General features: G+C 36.3%; 1 protein-coding gene across 2 annotated transcripts in view; it reads right to left on the bottom strand.

Moving 5' to 3' along the window:
* Positions 1–25,709, bottom strand: part of S6kII (Ribosomal protein S6 kinase II) — a 297,018-nt gene that overhangs the window by 36,538 nt on the left and 234,771 nt on the right. For both annotated transcript variants that reach the window (XM_090379290.1, XM_090379291.1), the window contains 2 exons: positions 17,108–17,266; positions 16,700–16,938 (listed from right to left, as the gene is read on the bottom strand). In XM_090379290.1, the coding sequence (XP_090235416.1) occupies positions 16,700–16,938; positions 17,108–17,266 (398 nt within the window). The remainder of the gene's footprint in view (positions 1–16,699; positions 16,939–17,107; positions 17,267–25,709) is intronic.

The following is a 25,709-nucleotide window of genomic DNA, read 5'->3' as shown; positions in this document are numbered from 1 at the left end:
AGTACTAAGTACTATAGTTTCTAATACCTCTCGTGTTTGGGGTTTACATAAAAGAAAAAAATTTTAATTCCTGCATCCAGCACATTCAGTACACTGTGTTATAGAGATATTAAAGTTGGTTATGAAATTAATATGCTAATTTTTGCATGGTGGTACAGTATTTCATATAATTTAACAAATCTACAAATGTCTGCCATTTTGTTGGAGCCTACAATAGAAGGAGAGTGTAATCACGAACAAGGAGTACAGTTCGCTCATCCTATTCTTCTCCAAAAAGTAAAAACCAAAGACAATTAATGAGATGAGGGCAGTACGGTCAAACTTTTTCATTCCTGTGATCATAACATATGGTCAAAAAGCATTGTCAGCTTCAAGAAGGAAAATCGATTTACATTGAACTTTTTTTAAATTTTTAAATTAAATTTTTAATTATGTTCAATTAGTTTTTTTTTGTTTTCAATTTATTTTTTACTGTAATCATTTTGCTGTGTTATATTCATTTTAATTTCTGGAGAGTATCATATGAAAGTGTTCTACATATCATATTGAGGTAAATTTCTCTTATTCTTCTACAAATATTGAAATCAACGTAGAATGTATTAAGCACCACAGCTCTGGTTTATACTTTCAAAAGTTTTTATATTGTAGAATATTTTGTGATAGCTTATGTTATTTGTGATTTGGGAAATATTTCATATTTTTTATTTGCAATATTAAAAATTTATCATGAAAAAAATTTATCCATTATATTTCCCTAGTTGTAAAAAAAAGAAGAATAAAAAAGTGGCACATGTGCCAAGTTTTTATGTGAAACATCCTCACTTTTTTTTTTTTTTTTTTTTTTTTTTTTTTTAGGTATTTTGATTTGTATATATTGATTATGAAATAAGAGCTTTGGTGTCGCAAATATTTTATTGATCATTCACAAATTTCCATAATTTCTGGAAGACAAGATGCAATGGATTTATGATAACTAAAGTAGGAGATGTATACTTGTGATTGCAACGTATTTAAATGTTTGTGGAAAACAGTGTTGACTGAGGTACCCGACTCAGTAGAAATGTAATGAAAATGGGAGACGAAAAAAGAAATTGTTGACAAATATTTGTATTGTTGCAGTCATATGACAAATACTTGTATTGTTGCAATCATACTGCAGTAGTAACTACAGGAAGTATGATTGTGACATCATACTATTCAAAAATTCTAAAAAGTTAGAACTCAAGATGTCATACCAGTCTGCCATTTCATAATGTTATTCTTCATTTCTCTTATACTGGCATAAAAATCTTTTGGGTTCCCTGTCAGAACTAGGAAATTTAATGAGAGGCTCAAGGCAACTACTAGCTTTGTGTGATTTAACTTTCTCTTTATTTTCTTCTTCACTTTCCTCTTTATCTACAGATACTTCCCATTGCTATTTCTTCTGTTATCATATGACATCCAGCCTCATCTTCATATTTTAGCCACTTATATCCCTAAATTAATAGCCTTTTCCCCAAATTGACAGTGTCTCCAATTTCATCTAAATTGATATGAAATATGTCAATCATTTAACAGCATTTGCCATGCATATATGGCTATACTTTGCTTTACTTCATTCCAAATTGTAGCTTAACTACAAATATCGGGACTGTTTCATAAGTTTCTAAACTCTCACAGAAAGAAGATATATTTTTTGTACACTTGTTCTCCCAACCCCAATAATTTGAACTTTCATATGAACGAAAGTTACAGTTTATAACTTACAATTTTCTTCCTTTTTAGGTCACTGAAATTCAAGCCTACATAAATAGAAAAATTGAATGTTGCACTGTAATAAAATATCTTTACACAAGGGGGTGTCACACAAGCTTTGTCACCTCAACTAGCTGGGTTCATGCAACTAGAACACTGAGGCCAACTAGAGTTGTGAACATTAAAATCACCAAAGAAAATTACTGTACCATTTGGAAAGTTAGACTGGAGATAGTCAGGTTTCAAAGAAAGGAAGTCAGAGTTCCAAGTGATTAGTGGTTGGAAGAATGATAGAGGCAACAGATGAATTTGACAGACTGGGTAGAGAGATTACATCAAAAAGAGGAGATTCTGAGTTAGAAAGTCCGACAAGGAATACCAGTATGGACATATGCACAGTACCATCTTTGAAGTGAAAGAAATTATACAGTGGATGGATGGGGCAACTGATATTTCATCTCAGTTGTCTCTTCTATTCACTGTTCAGAAAGTGGAACTTGACAGATCGCAGGTATAAGCGAACATCACTGATATCGGAACTGAGATCACATATATTTGTGAAATGAATGAGGAACATTTTGACCTTTTCATGGATAAGTTTGTTCTATTAGTTTGACTATTCAATCATTCATTAGATAAAGAAAAAGTGGAGGGAGGAATATACAGTAAGCACCGGTTATAGTGATCACGTTTGCAAATTGAATTTTGATTATAATAAGTGAAAATCGACAAATATCCAGAGGCTATAAAAATAAAGATAGAAAGCACAAATTTACACTTTGTTACCAATGGTTTATTACCAGTTAAATGATATGCAAAAATCTAAAGAATATTCCGATTTTTATGTTCCGAACAAAATAAAAATAAATTTATCCACAGGTTATCAAAATAAAAATAAATTTATACTTTAAAATAGTCACTTATTTTAGATTGCTTTAAATTATCACTACAAAGTCTTTTTATATAGATTTTTCAATATTGTATAACAGTCTATATTCAAGATCACTTGCACCAGTTTCTTCCAACCCTCTCCTCAGAACAGCTAGAGCTTCACGAGTTTGCCATTTTGTAACTGGAATTCGTTCGGATTCATCTTCATTTTCCTCCTTGGCGAAATTATCAGTAACAGACTGGGCAATTTCTTCATCTGTTAAAACTGTAGTAACTTGTAGATCACCGTCTATGTCCACCCAATCATTAAACTCCTGTTCACCCATGTCTTCAGGCTTTTCAATGTGATCAGTATCGTGACTTAGTTGCCCATCATGAATAAGTAATCCACATTTTTTTTTTTTTTTTGAAATAGTTGCTAATGCATGTTTCGGAAACTTCATTCCAGCCACTCATTGTCATATGAAGTGCATCTAGAACAGTTATCTGCTGTGTGATATCAGATGATGTTCCCAAACCTTCATCTATAGACTGGATGATTCTTCGCCTCATATCCGATCTATAAAAGGTCTTAAAAGATTTTTATTATTCCTAGTCGAGAGGTTGAATCAGTGATGTGGTATTTGAAGGTAGAAAAACTAATTCAATGTTTTTGAAAGTCATCTTTGGATGAGCTGGGCAGTTGTCCAAAACCAATGCAATTTTTTTGTTTTTCTTATCCAATTTCAAATCCCATTTACAAAGATAATCTTCAAATAAAGAAGCTGTCATCCAAGCATTGGTATTATTGGCAAATTCAACAGGCAGCTGTTTCACTCCTTTAAAACATCTAGGCGATTTACTCTTGCGAATAATGGCTTCATCTTGATTATTCCCATCATGTTGCATGTTAAAAGAACTGTAATCCTGCCCTTGATCTTCTTTCCTGCAGATGCAGAGGAATTTTTAAAAATCATGCAGTGGTCTGGGGTAGCCCTGTAGTACAACCCTGTTTCATCTGTATTAAAAATGTTTTCAGGATTATACACAGTTTGCCAAGAGGTTTTCAACCAGGTATTAGCTGCAGAGCCATCGGAATCCTGTTTTTCTCCGTGAATTTTTTTTGTAAACAATATTATGCCTCTCCTTCCATCTTGTCAGCCATCCATCCATCGCCTTAAACTCTTTGTGTAGTTTTTCAGCAAAATCATTAGCCTTTTGAAGAAGAATGCTACGACTGATTGGCACATTACATGAGCTGGCCTTTTTGAACCAAACAAACAAGCTTTATCTACTGTTTGGTATTTCCCTTCATGCATCCTTTTTAACAATTTTTATAAAAAGGACTGAGGCACTCCTAATTTTCCTGCTGCTTCCCTTTGAGACATATTGCCTAAGTTTAATTTATCATACGTTTCTATAATGACTGACAGTGGTAGTGAATGAAAGGGACTTGGGGGTGGTTGTGCAGGCAGATATGAAGTTCTCTGAGCAGTGCAGACGGGCTGCAAGAGTAGCTCATGGAGTATTGTCAATGATATACAGGAATTTTTCCAGCAGGGATAAGGAGGTGATTATTCCATTGTATAAGGCAATGGTCAGGCCACACCTAGAGTACTGTATACAGGTCTGGAGGCCTCATTTCAAGAAGGATGTAGAGCTGCTGGAACGAGTACAGAGAAGGGCAACAAGATTAGTGAATGGAACAAAGGGGTGCTCTTATGAAGAAAGGCTTAAGTTTTGCAAATTACAGTGTCTGGAGACTAGGCACCAGTGAGGTGATCTGATAGAGGTGTATAAAGCCTTGAATGGTTTGAGCATGCTCAATGCTGATGGGATTCTTCCTCTAGCTCAGAATAATCACCTGAGAGGGCATAAATTCAAATTGAGGAAAGACAAATGTAGGATATACGTGCGGAAATTTGCCTTTAGCCAGTGGGTGGTTGGTTGGTGGAACAGACTTCCATCCCTTATCGTGGAGGTTGATAGCCTAAATAAGTTTAAGGCTCAGCTAGACAGGTATTTTGAACGAACAGAGGGGTGAAGTGGAAGTGGGTTTTTTTTTTTTTTTTTTGGCTGATGCTGCATAAGCTTGCTTTCTTGCATCAAATGCCTCTACTAATGCTAATGCTAATTCGTAACTTATCTTTTACACTCAAATTCACTCTCTCTGTTCACTGACTTTTTTTTGGTAGAAAAATTTAAAACACAGTAAAAAAAGATAAGCGTCAATCAATAACAAAGCACACACAAATTGGAACTAACACGACACATGCAAGTGAGATGAAGTTTAGATGTAGAAATGAACAGCAGATTTCAGCAAAGGGAAAACACATTTCACCATAATAACATGAAAACACATTGGTATTATCGCAAATGAATAAGATAGTTTACTACCCGTTTATTGAGCTAACAGAAAAGTCCAATAAACCGGAAACTACAAATGATTTTTGTTTTATGGTTGTGACCTGCAAAAATGTGCTTTAGAAAAATATCACAGAGGTGTTCAAAATTAATTCTTATAACCGAAAATGTGATTCTAGTAAACGATGAAAGTGTAGTGCATTTTATTGATTTGGATTGGTTCTTCGAAATTTGATTCTATTGAGTGGCTGATTCTAATAACCAGTGATCACTATAACCAGCACTTACTGTATATGAATTAACAAACTCTTTGGATGTCGTATACACACAGCAAGAATACACCTTACTCCTTGACATAACGTGACCTTGACAATGCCTGAGTAGAAGTAGCAAGATTATACTCTAAATGATGCAGGTGGTTTCTAGAGAGAGGCAAATAATTTCTTTCTGGTGGGCTACCCAGTAACCAGCCTGTGGACATTGTTTCAGAGCTGTACTCTCAAAATGTAAGGAATATTGGCTCTCAACCATAATGCCCATCATAACCTCAAGAGACATCACATATACTGCATGAAACCACCTGTAGAAAGCTGCATAGCCAGATAAGCCAGATATGGTTTCAGCAAAAAGCAGCTGCATATAAGCCCAATATCACAGTCACCCATTTGAAAAGCTGTTTGGAATGGGGTTTTCTTTGATTCAAAACTTCATAGTTACATATCTAGACAGAAACTTTTCAGATCCCAAAAACTATTCCACTAGATATGTAGCTATGGAACAAACATGGCTCTCTCACTACCAACTAGAGTCAAAACAATGGACTCATGCTGATTCTCTACTTAAATGGCCAATTGATCTATTCTGCAGTGAAACTGGCAGGCAGGCAAATATAATAGAGTAGATTAACTTCCAAAGGGACAAACAATAAACAGATAATACTATACTATACTGACTTACTAAATTACAAGATGCAATCACGTCAAAGAGGCCAGGAAAGCTGACTAAACTGTTTTGCTTCATGGGATAAAGATGACTGCACTATGACTACACACACTGACTGTTGACATGGCAGCAGTTCATCAGGGTGGCTATGAATTGTTGCCCCACCCACTATACCCTCAAGACAAGACAACACATGTACAAAATCCACACACCTTTAAACCTGTGGCATTGACAGTGTTCTGTTTCACACCCACAATGTATACTACGCAGAGATGGGGTGAACCCCCGGTGCTGTTTGATACTAAACACACTCTATACCCACACAATCCTTTTTTCAGGACATTCAACAAAGCAATTACAAAACTGGGATCATGAATCTGGTGCATCAAGTGCCCTGGTAAAAAGTGCATTCAGTTAAGCATAAATTCAACATCAGATTATAACTCTTTCTATGCTAGGCTAGAAACTTATCAAACAACCCTCAGCACATTTTACATTATAACTTTTAATACTGGCCAAACTTATTTGTCCTCTTGTGTCCTGCTCACCATTAGAATACTGAAAAAACCAAACACTCAATTGTTTCCTTGGACACACTATTACTGTTTGATAAAATTTCAGTGAAAAGATGTGCAGGTGTACTCTCTAACACTTAACAGTGCCTTAATGTTTTTCTTTGCATTTAATTTTTCCTTTTGAATGGTTTTACTTGTTTCACAAAATTAATACGAAACCATTCTGAAAAAAAATTGGAAACTGTATCATTAAATTCTCATTTAGGTCTGATTACTGAGGTTTTATTATAAAATTAATTATTTCCCCTTCCAAAATATATCATACTATGTGCAATATATTTTTGGAGGAGAAATAATTGTTTGTTGTTCACAAACAATTAAGAATGTGCCGTGATAGTCAAGTTTTACTGTTGATAAAGGAGGTGGTCACCTTTGAAAGCTACAGTTGGTTTATCACTTTTAATTTGTAATATTTCTAATTATTTTTAATTATTAGATTTTAATTTTATCTATTATTTTTATCACTTTTAACCCTACAGTTTTCAGTGTATTTTACAACAATATTTTATCCTGTCTTATTTTATCTTATTATTTTAATAGTTTCAGTCAGAGAGACTGTTGGTGTATTCAATTGCAGTTATCATTAGTAATTAGCCATACCACCAGGTAAGAAATACATCAAAATAAAACATAAAAAGGAAAGGCAATTTCAGTTATATTTATAAAGTATTACTGAGACATATCATGCTATATGAAATGTGCACATCTTCAATTAGTTATATATGAGAAGTTAGTAAATCACTATATTCTGTGCTAATATTTAGCAGCAGAAATTGAGCCCCAGATGTGAAACAAGCCTTTTTCAAAATCATGTGCATGCACTAATATAATTTTTTGAAAAGCACGTTACACAGCTTATCTTTGATCCAAATACATGAAATAAGAAAGCATTAGATTTACCTGTGTAGATCTGAATATCAATTTACTCTTAACTCACTTTATACATCATTAAGTTTTGTGGATTTATTCTCCTCTTCTTCAATGACTGAAACATGCAGTTTTCATTTTTCAAAACTTATTTTAAGAGGGAGGATGGTATAACATTGTCATTTTCAAGAATTCCCTTTTGCCAGAATAATACTGTACGTAAAAGATGATATCTCAACTATTTCATATTTTCTTTTGGGAAAAATCAGAGGCAAGTTGTTTCAATGGCCACTTCATAAATTTATGATAGTGATTAATTATACAATATTAGAACTTTTCATGTTTGAAGTGATGAAGTAAATTACCAGAAGAAGCAATTTTCCCATATTAAAAAAAAAAAAAAAAGAAAAACCAACAAATACAAAAATCAACACAACCTCTTGAAAAAACCATGGCACCCATAGGTGCCTCGGTGGATATCACCAATCTAAAGCAACATAATAATAATTGAATAAATTACAAAAAGACCAGTCTCTGTGAAGGAATTAAGATGGACATCCACAAGCATTTCCTTCTTAAGAAAGAATATGATGTAAACACAACAATACCAGTCACAGGATGAAAAAAACAGGTAAACAATGTGGTATCACTTCATGTTCCTTTATCATGATTTATTACTATTGGTACAGACAGTGGAAAATCATGCAACAAAATGAACTTATACAGCAAAAAAAAAAAAAAAAACCCCACCTCATCTATCCAAATCCCTTATAATAATAATATATATATATATATAATAATTCCTTAAATTCATTCAAATTATCCACTTCTGCAACACCAGACAGAAGTTTATTCCAACAATCAATTATCCTCTAAATTTTCACACATCTATTTTGCAACCAACCTTTTAACAATTTAAACTTATGTCTCCTTATGTGTTGTCCAAGAAAGAATAAGGATGCCATCAGCATTAAATTTACTAAATTCATTTAAAGCTTTAAACACTTCAATATATTATTATTTTCACATCAATATATTATGATCAAAGTGGCCTAGTAGTTCCTTAATGCAAGAGAAGTCGCTGCTGATAATAAAATCATGAGAACCTCTCTCTCTCTCTCTCTCTCTCTCTCTCTCTCTCTCTCTCTCTCTCTGATATGCTGGTACAGAAAACAGTTATCCAATACAGTACAGAAAGTTAAAATCTCTCATTCTAAGGTATCGTGATATTTTTCTGTATAGTTGTTCATTACAGTCATCAATCATTTGGCCTATAACATAGTCCTAATCTCATTTTTGTTTTTCGAGGTTGCTTATGTTGACATCACACTGACTGAACACTCATGTCAACTTTCTTCCCTATCTTAGATTCAATGTTCTTAAACAAGAGCACCCTTTTGTTCAACTCACCAATCTCATTTCTCTTCTCTGCACCCATTCCAATAGATCAACATAGTCCAGACTTGTATGCAGTACTCAAGATATGGCCTAACCAATTGCCTTGTACAACAGGATAACTGCCTCCTTATCACTGCTGGCAAAATCCATGTCTGTCTTAGCAGCCCATCTAGACTGCTCAGCGAACTAATATCGGACTGCACAATGACTTTTTCATTTTTCATTCTCCTGGGTGTAGTACCACACAGTTTGTATGTTATTCTGGGATTACTGCTACCCATATGCCAGTACCCTGCATTTGTCAATGTTAAATTTCAATTTCCACTTCTAACCTGATCTGCCTAATTTTTCTAGATCTTGTGGCAGGAGTATACTCTAATTAATGTTATTAACCACCCTACCAACATTTGTATAGCTTGCAAACTTAGATATTAAGCCTGATATTGCCTTCATCGGTATCATTGATAAATACAGGAAACAATGGGGAGCTCCACTAATAACAGTAGTCTAGGAAGAGCAGGAGCCATCAATAATCATTCTGTCTTCTCCCACTCAATCATTCCTTTATTCACAGCAGTAACTTGCTGTGAAAAAGGAATGGTCGAGTGGGAGAAGTATTAGGATAATAGCACAATGCTCCAATTTTTACAGCATTCTTTTATATGGAAGTATCAAAAGGTTTTCTGAAACCTAAGTATATATCAAATTATTTTTTACATCTAGTTCATTTTTTTCAACCTTTGTGACATTCAATCAGATTGTCAGACAATATCACTCCTTAACAAATCCATTTTATACTACAAATCCATGCAGTATAACTTAATTTTTGCTTGATGAATAGATATAACTTAATATCTATTCATCCTGTATTACTTCATTCACCAGTGACTCGCCGACCGGGCTAGCCGAGTGGGTAAAGTACCTGCCCGGCAACCCAAAGGTCGCGGGTTCGATTCCCGCCTCGGGCTTGGATCAAAGTACTGCAAAAACCTTGGGAGGTGCAATATGGCCACAGAAGCCGATGCGCCAACAACTACCAAATAAAAAAAAAAAAAAAAACCAGTGACCATAATTTCTCCATAACAGAAGTAACGCTGATGGGTCTTCTAACTTAATTTTTGCTTGATGAATAGATATAACTTAATATCTATTCATCCCGTATTACTTCATTCACCAGTGACTCCATAATTTCTCCATAACAGAAGTAAACGCTGATGGGTCTTCTAACTTAATTTTTGCTTGATGAATAGATATAACTTAATATCTATTCATCCCGTATTACTTCATTCACCAGTGACTCCATAATTTCTCCATAACAGAAGTAAACGCTGATGGGTCTTCTGCTGCCTCTCTTAATATAATTGAATAGATCCCATAAACCCAATGTGGCTCTTCTTTTTTTTTTTTTCTTTTTTTTTTTTTTTTTTTTTTTTTTTACATTTAGCTTCAATAGTTTCTGTTCCATTTTCTTCTCAGTTATCACAATCATTTAGCTCTCTGTAATAATTTGATACCGTTCTGGGTAGGGCAGGCACTAGTATTTGTAGCACATGAGGCAAAACCTTTTAATGGCACCTAATTCATGCCATATCTTAACACACGCATTATTATATGCAGTAGCAGATCTAGCAATGCCTATTTTAGGTGGCATCTGTGGGAAGTGCCTCACTTGTGCATCCCTAGCACCGGCCCTGGTTCTGAGAATCCCCAGCCTTACAAAATTCTTCAATGTGAGTGAATATAGATGCAAAATATCTATTCAGTCTGTCAACAACATGAGCAGGATTATCAACAGTTAAGCCATTCATATCTAATGGATCAATGTGATACATCCCTTTATTTTTATTGTTTCAATAGTTTCTATAGTATAAGTAAAGTATTTTCTGCTTTTTTTTGCATTCTTTGCCAGAGACTTTTCATATAGCCTTAGCATGCCTAACCTCCTTTGTGACTTGAATGCAGATTAGTTTATATCTACTATAGGCATCTGTATCACCTGATAATTTATGTGCATCCCATGTATTTTTTTTTTTTTTTGCCAGAAGTCTCATCAGTACATCTGATATCCATTTATGTCTAAGCCTTGAACAATATCTCTTAGGTGGTATAAAAAGTCTAGCAGCTTCTACAATTACTTCTCTGATAGCTTCTCATTTATAATTTTTTGTTGATGACATCTTCAGTTAGTCCCACTGCATAAAATTTAAACTGCCAGAGAACACTATAGTCACTATTATAAAAGCAAACACCTTCCCTTTTTTAACTTGACAGTAGTTACATCTTTAAGTAAATCACACTTTAATATACTGTGTTCACTGCCACCTAGTGGTTTTTTTAATTTGCTAATTCTGAATGCATGAATAGTCCCTGCTGATAATCAGATCAAGAGTACTGTTTTCTCTTGTTGCCTCTCTAGCATTCTGGATTAAGAAATTGTCAATCCAGTAAATCGACAAACTTCTTGCTAATGTATGAGTGACCAACTCACAAGTTATCTGTAAAGCTAAATTCCTCCATTATAAGACATTCTGATTTATTAGCCCAATCTAAATCTGTACAGCTGTTTGTTACACTCATTACAGTCATTTGGCCTATAGCACAACTTTCAATTTTTGTTTTTCCAGTGCTTATACAACACCAAACTTATTTATCACTACACTGGCCACCCACGTTAATTGGATGCACTGCCTTACATTTTATGTGCTTCTTAACTAAAAGCACAACTCCTCCCCCCATCCTGTCTGCCTTTCTGTACACAACCAAACTCCCCATATTCAATTTCTGCATCCCTTATGTCTAAGTGACAATGTATCTCCAATATCCCTAAAATGTATAATTCATAATGTAAGCAGTAATTCAAATTCATCAAATTTGAATACTATGCTCCTAGCATTAGTGTACATGCAAGTATACATGAACCTCTTCTTATTCTTAGTAATCCTAACACAGTTCAAGTATTTGCTTGTTCCATGAAGATCCCAAAAGCAGGCTCTGAAATTCATGACACCTTGCTTTCTAGGCTGCTGCATGTCACAATAGAAGCACTGGAAGAATTACTTACATCTCTGCCCAAAGCTTCTGTTAATCTATTAGTCTGTGTATCTCCTAGAAATACCAGTTTTAAAAGTTATTGAACACTGCTTCGGTAAATATTCTTGCACCCTTTCAAGTGTATCTCATCCCTGTTAAAACAGTTTCTCCTGTTAAGTACAGATCACACTGAGAAAAATTGTACTCATGAGACTCAGTCACTTCAGGGCTGAATTGACTGAGAAGGCTCTCATCACATTCTCCATCTTGTCATGTATAGGCAGACATGACTGAATTAGCCAGTCTCAGACAACGGCAGCGTTTTTTTTTTTTTTTTTTTTTCCTCCTGGAAACTCAGGTTTTTGTTCAGCAAACAGAAAATCGACCTCAGAACACATTAAATTTACAGACAATATAAACTGGCGCCTCCATAGCCAGGTGGGAAGAAGCAGCAGTGCGTAGCATAGCACACGCGTCTTGATTAGACCGGGGTTTGAGCCCGTCACCACCAAATACGGAAAGGTCAGGGAATGACCACCGCATATCCCCGGAGCAATATGGCCTTAGTTGCTAATGCTCCTAAAAACCAAATAACAAACAAACAAACAAACAATATAAACTGAGTTACTGATGCTCCTAAAACCCTATTACAACAACAATTCTTAATATCATTAGTACAATATCACATTTTGTGAACTTAAAAGGTGACAGCTGCTCTACAGAAGTTTTTCACCTAGCAGATATACCTTGATCCTATTCCACCTATCCTTTTTACACAATATCTTTTACTCTTCTCTGTTGATAGTCACCGACAACAGCTACTTCCTGCAAGACAAGGGATCTCTACTGTTGAGGATGTTGTTGTGTTGTCTGGTGCTCAAGTGTGGACTCTAGCATTGAGTTGGGCAACTGAGTCTCATATCAATTCTTATGAGGGTATCCATCTGTTCTTTATGTCTTCATACAAACCAATTAGAACAGTGAATTTCTATTTAATCTCCTCATACTCTTTGCAACAAAAAACACACAAAGGTATCCCCTTTGGCTATGTCATATTTTGCTACAGATAAATTTGCAAATAAGCGACAAGTAGCACATTGAATAAAGCCCTGATTCCAGAACTGTGCTTGGTAGTTCTCTCCCAAACCAAAGCATTCTAACTACTTTCAGTTATTTGCTTCATTGTTCTAGTCTAAAGTATGAATTTAGCTGAAATTTAAATTAAAAATACCACACTAAACTAAAATATGCAACTACGATAATAATGCTAACCTATTCTCGAGTTATGCAATAGTAGTAAGTAGATATGCAATAGTAGTAAGTAAGTAGTAAGATAACATATTGTTATAAATTTACTGTTTACAAAATTAATAAAACACTTATAATATTAATTATCTTCTTCTTTATCTTTGCCTTCTTCCCACGTTTATATGGGGTTGGCATTTCCATCCTTAATTCTTTTCCTCCATTCCTTCCTCTCTCCTCCACCCTCTCTCTTTTAAATCATCTGCCACCTTGTCCTTCCATCTCAACTTAGGTCTCCCCTCTTCCCTATCACCTCCAACTTTTCGCACCTCTTCCCCACATACTCCTCACTTCTTCGTTCCACATGTCCAAGCCACCTCACAACCTAGATTCCTACATTTTTTTACTCTGAGGCCTCACCTTAACCATACCTCTGATGTAGTCATTTCTTATCCTGTCCTTCCTCGTCACACCACACATCCATCTTAACAACATCCTCATCTCCGCCACTTCCATCTTCTCCTAGGCCCTTGTAATCGCCCATGTCTCAGCACCATCCATCAATGTGGGTCTAACCACAGTTTTATACAATCTTCCCTTCATTCTGCAATTTAATTTCTTATCACACAGCACCCCACTCATCTTTCTCCAGTTCAACCATCCACATTGCACTCTATGCCGTATTTCTGCACTCAATCCTCCATCTCTCTCAATGTTCGATCCCAGATACTTAAATTTCAAAACTGATTGTAGCTTTTCCTCCTGCAGTTTTATAGAGTTCTCATCTTCTTCATTCAATGCCATATATTCCTTTGTTCTGATTATCCTCATGCCTCTCTCTTCCAACGCTTTCCTCCATTCCCTTCTCTACCTTTCCTTGGGATGGTTCGCACAGTACGATATCGTCGGTGAACAGCATTCTCCAATGGTGCTCTACTCTTCATGTCTCTCACCAACACATCCATTACCAGATCGAACAGATATGGGCTGAGAGCTGATCCCTGGTGCAGTCCAACTACTACAGAGACCCCCTCAGTCATACCTACACTACTCTTAACCTGAGTCACCGCTCCCTCGTACATTTCCTTCACAAGCCTTACGTATTGTCTGATGCACCCTTCTCCCTCATGCATCTCCATACCTCTTGTCTAAGCACTCTATCTTATGCTTTTTCCAGGTCTATGAACACCATATGCAACTCTACTTGCATCCCCCTGTACCTTTCCATTACCTGCCTTAAAGCAAAGATGACACCTGTTGTTCCTCTTCCCTGCATGAAACCGAACTGTTCCTCTCCTATTTCTGTCTCCTGCCTTATCCTTCCACAATTCTTTCCCAGATCTTCATCGAATGAGACATTAACTTTATTCCCCTGTAGTTCCCACATTCCTGCACATCACCCTTTCCTTTATAGACTGGCACAAGTATACTTTCCTTCCACTCATCTGGTATCCTCTCCTGCTGCAAGTTTTTCCATAAGGTCCCATAAGATATCGATCCCTTCTTCGCCCATACTTCTCCATACCTCTACTGGTATCTGATTAGCACCTGCTGCTTTCTACCTCTTCATTTTTCTGAGTGCACTTTCCACTTCTTTCCTGCTTATGCCTTCCACTACTCTTTCATTCGTCTCTCCATTCTTGCATAATGCTCTTGGGTTTTCCTCATTTAATAACTTCTTAAAATAGTCTTTCCACCTTTCCTTAACCTTTTCCTAGTCCTGTATCACCACTCCCCTCTCATCTTTTATCTGTTTTATTGATGAGAAGTCTTTTGATGCCTTGTCTAGCTTTGACTATTCTCATCAACTGTCTATCCCCATCTTTCCTTTTCCAGTTTAGGCCTCATCCACTGCCTTCGCCATTGCCACAGCCCTTTTTGCCTCCTTATTTGCTAATTTATATGCTTCTTTATCTTCCTGGCTACCTGTTAAATTCCATATTTTCTTTCATCTCTTTCTTTTTTATCACAGATTGCACTTCCTCATTCCACCGCCAAGCCTCCTTTCCCTCCGGATGTTTTCCCTTTCCTGATGTTTTCCCCAACAACTCTTCTCCAACTTTCCTTATGATACAACTATTTAACTTCCACCACTCTTGCACGTCTTCCGGTAACTTTATTACTTTTAGCACCTTTTCCCTAAACTCCTTCCTCAAACCCTCCTCTTTCAACCTCCACCATTTTATCCTTTTCTCCCTGTCTTGAATATTCCTACTTTTGTCCGCTGCAACCTCCCAATCAACCACAAGCATCTATTGTGCAGACACACTCTCTCCATTTATCACCTTGCTGTTCCTCATTTCTTTTAGATGCCTCCTACAGCACATGATATAGTCAATCTGGCTTATCCTTTTCCCACTCTTGTATGTTATCAGCTGGCTTTTTCTTTTCGAAGTAGGTGTTAACTATCGCCAGGTCGAATGCCACTGCATGTTCTACTATCCTCTCCCCTTCTCTATTTCTTTCCCCAATACTCTACCTTCCATACACTCTTTCTTCCTCTCTCTTACTTCTTCCTAAATGTCCTTTTAAATTGCCTCCAACAATCAACTTCTCTTTCTCACGTATCACCATGACCACTTGATCCATTTCCATCCAAAAACCATCCTTTTCTTCTTCCCCGCATCCTACTTGCGGGGCATATGTACATACTATTGTGGTCAAGTGTCCACCCACTTCCAGTTTGATGCTCATAATCCTGTCGCTCCTTCTGTTAACCTCACACACTCCATCCTTTAACTCCTTATCAACTACAATACCTACTCCATTTCTTCCTCTCTCATCCGCTCCCCTAAAGAACTTGTACCCTTCACCGAGCTCTTTTGCTTTATTTCCCTTCCACCTTGTCGGCATAGGATCTTCACTCTTCTTCTTTGCATCAAATCCACAATCTCTCTACTCTTTCCATTCGTCATCCCAATGCTCAATGATCCTATTCTAACACTTTTCATCCTCTTCTTCTCTAGCTGGACTGTCTTTAACCGAAAATGTCCTTTGTTCGGTAGCCCTGACCCTTTTCTCACAGTTTACGAGCGATGTGACTGCGTGTCGCTTATGGGATATGCCCTAGCTGTTCCACATCCATTTTCTATCATTCTATCATTTTCTTTTGTTTTTGGCATAGTTTTTACAGCCGGATGCCCTTCCTGACGCCACCCTCATCATTTATCCGGGCTTGGGACCGGCACCTACTGAGGCTGGCTCGCACCCCCCTTCCCCCCCTCGGTGGCTATGTACTTCTAATATTAATTATACTCCTACTGAATTACATAAAAAATAATAAATATCATTTGTCATTCTCATACAGAACAATGGTGGTAGAAATTCTCTCCTACTTCTACTCTTATTTTTTAGAAATTTCCAAGGCAAATAAAAAAAAAAAAAACAATTTCAGCTGCTTTATCAGATAAATAAATAAATACTACACTACTAATTTTTTTAACAGAATGATGAAAAAAAAATTTTTTAATTATAAAAAGTATTTTCACAACAAATAACCACCTAATATTCTCTCTTTCAACAAATAAGATTAGTTTTTCTCCAGTTTTTTGTTTTTACATGGTATATTGAGTTATTTTTTGATGAAAGAAATTCCAAATAGTTATTGGAAAAAAATAATCAAAAAGCTGTTCATAACTAGTCAAGAACAGCTTTTTTGTTATAATTCTTACCCAGCAAGCATAGTATATAACAATACACCCATGCTCCAGATGTCACAAGCTTCATCATATCCCTGCTTTTTAAGAACTTCTGGAGCTACAAAGTTTGCTGTATAACAAGGAGTCATTAGTAGTCCATTCTCTGCTCTTATCTGTTTAGCAAATCCAAAATCACAAATTCGTAAAGACTCTGGATTTCCCACTTCATCAGCATACATGATATTGGATGGTTTAAGGTCTCTATGTACAACCTGCAAAAAAAATAAATTACACATATGAAACTTTTAAAAACAAGAAATCATTCAGAAAAATAATCATGACATGTACTTTTCTAGGACCATATCTAATATGAAAAATTTATAGTTTGTAGTTTAAAAATCAGTTTATAATATTACAAAAATTAGCAGCATAGAATCTTACCCCATTTTCGTGAAGGTACTTTACAGTTCGTGCAATGACTTCTAATACAGCACTTGCTTCCTTTTCACTAAAATACTTCTTACTGAGAATCCTGTCTAGGAGTTCAGCACCTTGTAACAATTCCATGACTAAATACACTGAATTAATATCTTCATATACCTAAAACAAAGTACCCATAAATATCTAAACTTTAAGCTATTTCCAATTAATGAAAATAAAAAAATGTACGATATCTGCAATTTATTTGAATAACTGAATTTTTTTCTTCTTTTAAATTTCTCCCTTTACTTAAAACCCAATGGACTATTTTATTAAATCAGCACCTGATTCTTACTGTTGAATCGGGTGCCAAGTTAATCTCAGTTAAAAAAAAAAAAACCCACTGAACTTTCCAGGCAACACTTTGTTTCTATTAGTCCCTTAACTAAGAAAAATTATCTTTTACAGTAAGGCACAAAAAGAGCATATAATTCAGTCAGTACAGCACAATAATTCAGTCCAAAATTTGGACTGAGTTTACACACTTAAATTCTCTAGAAATTCCCACAGTTTAGAATCTATAATGGGTAAACAAAAAAGAATTTCATAGCAAAATCTACATTAAATAACAACCAATTTCTTCCTGGAAAGTGAAGCATGACATTCAAGATACACAATTCTGCATTTTCCAAAAAAAAAAGTTAATAACATTTAAAACACTTCATACTGAATACTTACAGGTACAAATATTTTGTTGTCTGACACTATTAGTAATTGTTTTAATTACTGTTAATTCTTGACCTATCTTTCAGCCTGTATCTTTCTTTGCTGTTCTGCAATCTCACTACCTACTGCCAATGTTCAGAAACTTATAATACAGAAGTAAAGAACAAGTGCTGGAATGTTTCTTTCAAATTAATAATAAATAATTAATGCACATCCTACAATGCAATGAAAAATTTATTGCATAACATTATGATCACATTAAACTATATTTTATAGTTATATGCTTAAGTTTTACACCCTGAAAGTACTTTATTTATTTAGTTTTTGTGTTCTGGTCAGTGACATAACATTGATTACATACTCAAGTGAGGCTTTTGCCAACCCATGCATATGTATATGAGAGCTATATATATTTTTTTTATAGCTCTTATATGCTTAAGGCATTTGCTCTAAATTTCCTTAGGCGTAGTACTGGTTATTTGAAAGTGTTGTATTCTCAGACATAAATGAATAATTAATACTACTTTTAAAAATAAAATCATATAGTATAGGATGAGACCACGAGACTACATAATTTAAAGCAGCAGTGGCCTTCACATGTAACTGTAAAAATTACATATGAAGAAATTTTAAGAAAGAAAACTTTATCTGCACAAAGCAATCTTCTACATTTTAAAACTGAAACAGAACAATATTTTATATGAAGCCAATAGTGATACTAATTCCATTCTGTTCCACCCTCGACAATAATAGCAGCCGTAACCTCACTTTTCCACAACCACAAAAACAAAGTACCAATATGACCATTTGGTACTTTGGTACACAAGTACCATTGTGTACTGAAGAACAGTGAATAAATAAACAGTTTGAAAAAATTATAAAAAACATTTAATGTTTTTTATAATTTAATGTACTGTGCAAACTATCCCAAGGAAAGGTAGAGAAGAAATTGGAGGAATGGAGGAAAGCGTTGGAAGAGAGAGGCATGAGGATAATCAGAACAAAGACAGAATATATGGCATTGAATGGAGAAGATGAGAGTTCTATAAAACTGCAGGAGGAAAAGCTACAATCAGTTTTGAAATTTAAGTATCTGGGATCAAACATTAAGAGGGATGGAGGATTGAGCGCAGAAATACAGCATATAGTGGCAATGTGGATGGTTGAACTGGAGAAAGATGAGTGGGGTCTGTGTGATAAGAAAGTAAATTGCAGAATGAAGGGAAGATTGTATAAAACTGTGGTTAGACCCACATTGATGTACGGTGCTGAGACATGGGCGATTACAAGGGCCCAGGAGAAGATGGAAGTGGCGGAGATGAGGATGCTAAGATGGATGTGTGATGTGACAAGGAAGGACAGAATAAGAAATGACTACATCAGAGGTACGGTTAAGGTGGGCCTCTGAGTAAAAAAAAAATGCAGGAATCTAGGTTGAGGTGGCCTGGACATGTGGAACGAAGAAGTAGTAGTAGTAGTAGCAGCATCAGGCCAAAAAAAAAAAAAAAAATCACACCATTCCCTCCAAATGCCTGTCCAGTTCCTCCTTAAATTTATTCAACCTATCAACTTCCACAACGACAGATGGAAGTTTGTTCCAGCAATTAACCAACCGCTAGCTAAAGGCAAATTTCCGCACATCTGTTCTACATCTGTCTTTTCTTAATTTGAATTTATGCCCCCTTAGGTTCGTAATCTGAACAAGTGGAAGAATCCCATCAGAATTCAGCGTGCTGAACCCATTCAAGGCATTATACACCTCAATCAGATCACCGTGCAGGTACCTAGTTTCCAGCCACTGCAATTTGCAGAACTTAAGCCTCTCTTGATAAGAGGATCCCTTCATTCCCCTCAACAATCTTGTTGCCCTTCTCTGTACACGCTCAAGTAAATCTACATCCTTCCTAAAATGAGGCCTCCAGACCTGTAACGCAGTACTCGAGGCGTGGCCTGACCATTGCCTTATACAGAGGGATAATCACCTCCTTTTCCCTGCTAGCAAAATTCCTATATATCATTGACAAAACCCCATGACCTGCCCTGGCAGCCTGACTGCACTGCTCAGAAAACTTCATATCTGCCTGCACAATTACTCCCAGGTCTTTTTCATTTTCTACCACCTTAAGTGTAGTACCACACAGTTGGTACGTTTCTCTGGGGTTACTTCTACCCATATGCAGTACTTTGCATTTGTCAAGGTTAAACTTCAGTTGCCACTTCTTAGCCAATCTGCCCAAATTATCTAGATCCTGTTGCAGTAGCACACTGCCATTACTGTCATTAACAACCCTGCCAACCTTTGTATCATCTGCAAACTTCGACACTAAGCCTGATATACCTTCATCAATTTCATTGATAAATATACAAAACAACAGTGGACCCAACACCGAACCCTGTGGGACTCCACTAATAACATTAGTCCAAGAAGAGCAGCACCCATTGATTACCACCCTCTGTCTTCTCCCACTTAACCATCCTTTTATCCATTGTAGCGACTTACCCTTAATACCATTCTGCTCCAATTTGTACAATAGTCTTCCATGCGCAACAGTGTCAAAAGCTTTCCTGAAATCCAAATATATGATATCAAAATTATTTTTTGTATCCAGTTCCTTTGTAACCACGTCATAATATCCTATCAAATTTGTCAGACAAGACTTTCCCTTAACAAACCCATGCTGTGTCTGAATTATTGCTGCAGTCTTGTCTAGATGATCCTGCAATGCATCTTTAACCAGCGACTCCATTATTTTACCCGGAACAGAAGTTACACTAACTGGTCTGTAATTACTCGTGTCACCCTTCGATCCCCCTTTGTGAATTGGGGATACATTTGCACATCTCCAATCCGTGGGAACCTCCCCTGAGTCCAAGGATGCTCTCGTAATTATGGCTAAGGGTTTGCTTAGTTGCTTTGCCGCCTCCTTTAATATAACTGGATAGATCCCATCCACCCCAGGTGCTTTTCTTACGTTTAACTTCAACAGTTTCTCTTCCACTTTGCTCTCAGTTATTACAAAATCGTTAAGTATCCTGCTACAATTTGATAACCTTCTGCCATTTTCAAACCTTAATAATGCCTCACGTGTGAATGTAGATGCAAAATACTCATTCAGTTTGTTTGCTAACTGAGCAGGATCATCAACAGTCGAACCATCGATGTCAAGTGGACCAATCAGATTCATCCCCTTCCTTTTAGAGTTTATATAAGTAAAGAAATCTTGCTGTTTTTCTTAGCATCTTTTGCCAAGGATTTCTCGGAAACTGCCTTCGCCTGCCTAACCTCCTTTGTAACTTGGTTACAGATCAACTTGTAGCTATCATAGGCTTCTGTGTCACGTGTTAATTTGTATGCATCCCATGCATTTTTCTTCTCTGTTACGAGTCTCATTAGTTCATTTGACAACTATTTAGGCCTAAACCTTGAACAATATCTCTTAATAGGTATAAAACTTTTAGTAGCATCCACGATTAATTCCTTGAATGCTTCCCACTTAGAATTTACTGTTGGTAACATCATCAGTTGATTCCACTGTACAGAATTTAAAAACTGTCGGAGACCACTGTACTCGCCTTTACGGAAGCAAAAACCCTTTCCTTTACCCCTGATGGTAATTAAATCTTTAAGTAAATCCCACATTAGTACACTGTGATCACTGCCACCTAGTGGTTCTTTCATCTGCACATTCCTAATACATGAATGATCACTGCTGATAACCAGATCAAGAGTATTACTTTCTCTGGTTGCCTCTCGAACATGCTGCTGCAGAAAACAATCATCCAATAAATCCACAAATGTCTGACTAGTGTGTGAGTGCCCAACCCACAAGTTGCAGTCAATATCTGGGAAGTTGAAATCCCCCATTATAAGACATTCCGATTTACTAGCCCACTCTATTTCTCTGTACAATTGTTCATTGTACTCATTCGAGTCATTAGGCCTATAACACACTCCTACTCTTATTTTTGCTTTCGCAGTGCTTATGTCACACCAAAATGACTCAACAGTGCACTGTTCATCTATATCAACTGGATGCACTTCTTTTGATTTTATGTTTTTCTTAATTAACAGCATAACACCTCCTCCCTTCCTATCCTATCTATCCTTTCTGTACACATTGTACTCCCCAAATTCCAGTTCGACATTCCTTATATCAGTGTGACACTATGTCTCTGATATCCCAACAATATCTGCCTTTGATGTCTTGACCAACAGTTCAAATTCATCAAATTTATTTACTATACTTCTAGCATTGGTATACATGCAAGCATACATGCTCCTACTCCTATTCTTTGTTACCCTAACACATCCCATATACCCACCCGTTCCACGATGACCGCCACCCGTCCCTGAAACCCCCAACACCCCAGGTCGCTACTTATTCTAATAGAAGTTGTGCAAAAAGTGAGGAGTATGTGGGGAAGAGGTGCAAAAGTTGGAGGTGATAGGGAAGAGGGGGAGACCTAAGCTGAGATGGAAGGACAAGGTTATTCAGGAAGGGGAATGCCAGAGGTGAAGTAAATTCTGGCAGTGAGCTAGATGATTTTGTAATAACTGAGAGGAAAGAGGAGGAGAAATTGTTGAGGATAAACATAAAAAAGGCACCTGGGGTGGATGGGATCTATCCAGTTATATTAAAGGAGGCAGCAAAGGAAGTAAGAAAACCCTTAGCCATAATTATGAGAGCTTCTTTGGACTCAGGGGAGGTACCCATAGACTGGTGATGTGAAAATGTGATCCCAATTCACAAAGGAGGATCAAAGGCTGACACAAGTAATTATAGACCTGCGAGTTTAACTTCTGTTCCAGGAAAATTAATGGAGCCACTGGTTAAAGAAGCACTGCAGGATCATCTAGACAAGACTTCAGTTATAGCTCAGGCACAGCATAGTTTTGTTAAGGGAAAGTCTTGCCTGACCAATCTGATTGGATACTATGATGTAGTCACAAAAGAACTGGATGCAGGGAATAACTTTGATATTATATATTTGGATCTTAGAAAGGGTTTTGATACTGTTGCACATGGAAGACTGCTGCACAAATTGGAGCAGTGTGGCATTGGAGGCAAATTGCTGCTATGGATAAAGGGATGGTTGAGGGGGAGAAGACAGAGAGTGGTAATCAATGGACACTGCTCATCGTGGACTAATGTTATTAGTGGAGTCCCTCAGGGTTCAGTGTTGGGTCCATTATTGTTTTCTGTATTTATAAATGATATTGATGATGATATATCAAGCTTAATGTCCAAGTGTGCAGACGATACAAAGGTTGGCAGGGTTGTTAAGGACACTACTGACGCTATGCTGCTGCAAAAGGATCTGGAAAGGTTGAGCAGATGAGCTGAGAGGTGGCAAATGAAGTTTAACATTGACAAATCTAAAGTACTACATATGGGAAACAGCAACCCCAGAGCAACGTATCAACTCTGTGGTACTACACTGACAGTGGTAGAAAATGAAAAGGACCTGGGGGTAATTGTGCAGGCAGATATTAAGTTCTCTGAGCAGTGCAGACAGGCTGCAAGAGTAGCTCATGGTGTCTTGTCAATGATATACAGGAATTTTTCTAGCAGGGATAAGGAGGTGATTATTCCCTTGTATAAGGCAATGGTTAGGCCACACCTTGAGTACTGTATACAGGTCTGGAGGCCTCATTTCAAGAAGGATGTAAAGCTGCTGGAACGCGGTACAGAGAAGGGCAACAAGATTAGTGAATGGAACAAAGGGTTGCTGTTACAAAGAAATGCTTAAATTTTGCAAATTACAGTGTCTGGAGACTAGGCACCAGCAAGGTGATCTGATAGAGGTGTATAAAGCCCTGAATGGTTTGAGCATGCTCAATGCTGATGGGATTCTTCCTCTTGCTCAGAATAATCACCTGAGAGGGCATAAATTCAGATTGAGGAAAGACAGATGTGCAGAAATTTGGCTTTAGCCAGCGGGTAGTTGGAACAGACTTCCATCCCTTTTTGTGGAAGTTGATAGCCTAAATAAATTTAAGGCTCAGATGGACAGGTATTTCGAACGAACGGAGGGGTGAAATGGAAGTGGTGTTTTTTTTTTTTTTTTTGCTGATGCTGCATAAGCTTGCTTTCTTGCATCATGTGCCTCTACTAATGCTAATGGTGGCAGAGGATTTAAAAGAGAGAGGATGGAGGAGAGAAGAAGGAATGGAGGAAAAGAATTAAGGATGGAAATGCCAACCCTATATAAATATGGGAAGAAGGCAAAGATAAAGAAGAAGATAAAAAACATTATAAAAAATTATAACAAACATTTTAAAAAGTATTTTTTAAAGCAAATCAATCCTTAGGTAAATAGCCCCTTCCCTTCCCATCTTTTGCAATAGCAAATAGTTAGCAGAATTTTACACAAAAAATTGTAAAAAAATTAAGCAAGTATACAAGACCACAAATCAAAATCACACACAAGATGGGGATATTGCTATTTTCCAATAACTAAATCAAAACCAGACAGTACATCATGTGTTTGACATATGCTATAATCAGTGTCAACAATGAGCAGAATCACTTAACAATCGCCAAGAAAGACATTTATAATAAATTTGGTAGCTCCATATTTTAAAAACCTAGCACACAGGTGAATCTAAAATCAAATGTCCGAAATCTAGAAGAAATTTCTGAATTTACCATTACTATATATTGAATGCCCTTTTCTGAATTATAAAGATATATCTAGGTTTGGGTGAAGCAACATAACTTGATTACTATCACTTACTACCCTTTCATCAGCAAACTTTGACATCATACTTGTTATACCTTTCAATATCACAAATAAATATTAGAAACAACAAGGGGGGACCCAATACTGAAACTTATGTGATCCCACTCATGACCATAGTCCACTCAGAGCAATAGCCATTTATAGCTGCCCTTTACCTGCATTCATTTAACCAACCTTTAATCCACTGTACTACCTTCTCATCAAATGGAACAATGCCCCAGTTTATATAAAAGGTGCTGAAGTGTAGGTATATCAAAGGACTTAGTGTAGTATAAAATGTGATTCTTCCTCTTGCTCAGATTACGAACCTGAGGGAGCATAAATTCAAATTGAGGAAAGACAGTTATAGAATAGATCTGGAAATTTGCCTTTAGGTAGCAGGTAGTTGATCTGGAAGTTCATAGCTTAAATAAATTCAAGGAAGAACTGGACAAACTTTTAGAGAGAATGGATGGGTGAAATGGGAAAGGGTTTTTTTTATATCTTTATATATCTTTTATATCTTTATATCCGACTGTCTTATATCTTTAAAATTAGTGTTAATTAGTATTAATTTCTGAATAAAAATGTAGCAAATCATTCTTTAGTCATTCCATCATGTGAAACTGATAATATTCTGCAAGACTGGACCTTTCTTAACAAGGCTGCACAAACTCAGTTTCCGTCTGTTGTTTTTGGAAAATACAGTACAGTAATGTTAGAAAAGTTGTGTTGAAGTAGGTAATAATGAAACCTACCAGATTTTTATGGAAAAAAAACATTCCTTGACCTGTAAAAGTCTACTTCATCCAAGAAATCTGTTAGTATGGAAAAACCACTTCTGAAAATGATTGTTCCCATGTGTTGTGAAAAATATATCATTCAAAAAAATTTCAGAATATGTAATAATCAATGATTATTACATATTCTGAAAGTAGTTGCGCAAACAAAAATGAAAGAAATATACAAAACAGTGGCAATTCAAAAGTACCCAATGATGAAATTACAAACCAAATTAAAAAAAAAAAAAAAAAAAAACAGATTTGTCAATTTTTATCAGGGAAAACCAAATCCAGAATTTGGCATTGAAGTTAATTTTAAATATCATATATCACACACACAATTTTTACTAGATTTGCTAATAATCCGATTCAAAGTTTGAATGCCAGTGTGA

The sequence above is a fragment of the Mastigoproctus giganteus genome, chromosome 8 (assembly GCF_048544385.1).
Source record: "Mastigoproctus giganteus isolate SK-2022 chromosome 8, ASM4854438v1, whole genome shotgun sequence".
Classification (NCBI taxonomy): domain Eukaryota; kingdom Metazoa; phylum Arthropoda; class Arachnida; order Uropygi; family Thelyphonidae; genus Mastigoproctus; species Mastigoproctus giganteus.
The sequence above is the reverse complement of the archived record's forward strand: the minus strand, read 5'-3'. Positions and strand labels throughout refer to the sequence as shown.